The 1,195-nt window shown below is 59.3% G+C and overlaps 1 protein-coding gene across 1 annotated transcript in view; it reads right to left on the bottom strand.

The window, feature by feature from the left end:
- The window catches only part of PRMT5 (protein arginine methyltransferase 5), a 34,587-nt gene that overhangs the window by 27,896 nt on the left and 5,496 nt on the right, over positions 1–1,195 (bottom strand). The window contains 2 exon segments of the mRNA XM_015850686.2: positions 131–294; positions 1,053–1,102. Coding sequence (XP_015706172.1) covers positions 131–294; positions 1,053–1,102 — 214 coding nt within the window.

The raw sequence follows: 1,195 nt of genomic DNA on the forward strand, positions 1-1,195 counted from the left end.
CCAGCCCCAGAGCCCTCCCAGCCCCACATCCAACCCCATAGATCCTTCCCAGCCCCACAGATCCCTCCCAGCCCCACATCCAACCCCATAGATCCTTCCCAGCCCCATAGATCCCTATAGGCCCCCACACCTTAAGCAGTCGGCCCAGCAGACGTTGGTGAGGCCTGGACAGGACGGGGAAGCCTTTCTTATTGGTCAGGAAGATGCTGGTGGGCAAGATGGCCGCCCTCAAGGGTTCACCCAACCAGCGGTCGATGGCTTCGGCCGACGGCAAATCAGGGCCCACCTCCAGAGCTGAAGGGGCCAATCAGAAGCCACGACCCACTCAAAGTCCCTCTCCTTCCTGCTTTAGCCCCATAGAGACCCCATAGATTCCCCATAGAGACCCCATAGCCATCTCATAGCTGCCCCATAAAGACCCCACAGCTGCCCCATAGAGACCCCATAGCCGCCCCATAGAGACCCCATAGCCACCCCATAGAGACCCCATAGCCACCCCATAGAGACCCCATAGCCACCCCATAGGCGCCCCATAGAGACCCCATAGGCGCCCCATAGAGACCCCGTAGAGACCCCATAGGCGCCCCATAGAGACCCCATAGCCACCCCATAGAGACCCCATAGAGACCCCATAGCAGCCCCATAGAGACCCCATAGCAGCCCCATAGAGACCCCATAGCCGCCCCATAAAGACCCCGTAGAGACCCCATAGAGACCCCATAGCCACCCCATAGAGACCCCATAGCTGCCCCATAGAGACCCCATAGCCGCCCCATAGAGACCCCATAGAGACCCCATAGCCGCCCCATGCAGACCCTATAGCCGCCCCATTGAGACCCCATAGCCGCCCCATAGAGACCCCATAGCCACCCCATAGAGACCCCATAGCCACCCAATAGAGACCCCATAGCCACCCCATAGAGACCCCATAGCCACCCCATAGAGACCCCATAGCCACCCCATAGAGACCCCATAGCCGCCCCATAGAGACCCCATAGGCGCCCCATAGAGACCCCATAGCCACCCCATAGAGACCCCATAGCCGCCCTCACCCAGCCCCACTCTCTTATTGTAGTCACACAGTGTCCGGAAGTTGTGCCACCTACAAAGAAACAGCCCCAAAATCGTCACTTTTCAACCCAAAATACCCCCATATCCCCCCATATCCCCCCCATATCCTCCCATATCCCCCCAT

This window comes from Coturnix japonica, unplaced genomic scaffold (genome assembly GCF_001577835.2).
Source record: "Coturnix japonica isolate 7356 unplaced genomic scaffold, Coturnix japonica 2.1 chrUnrandom511, whole genome shotgun sequence".
Taxonomy (NCBI): Eukaryota; Metazoa; Chordata; class Aves; order Galliformes; family Phasianidae; genus Coturnix; species Coturnix japonica.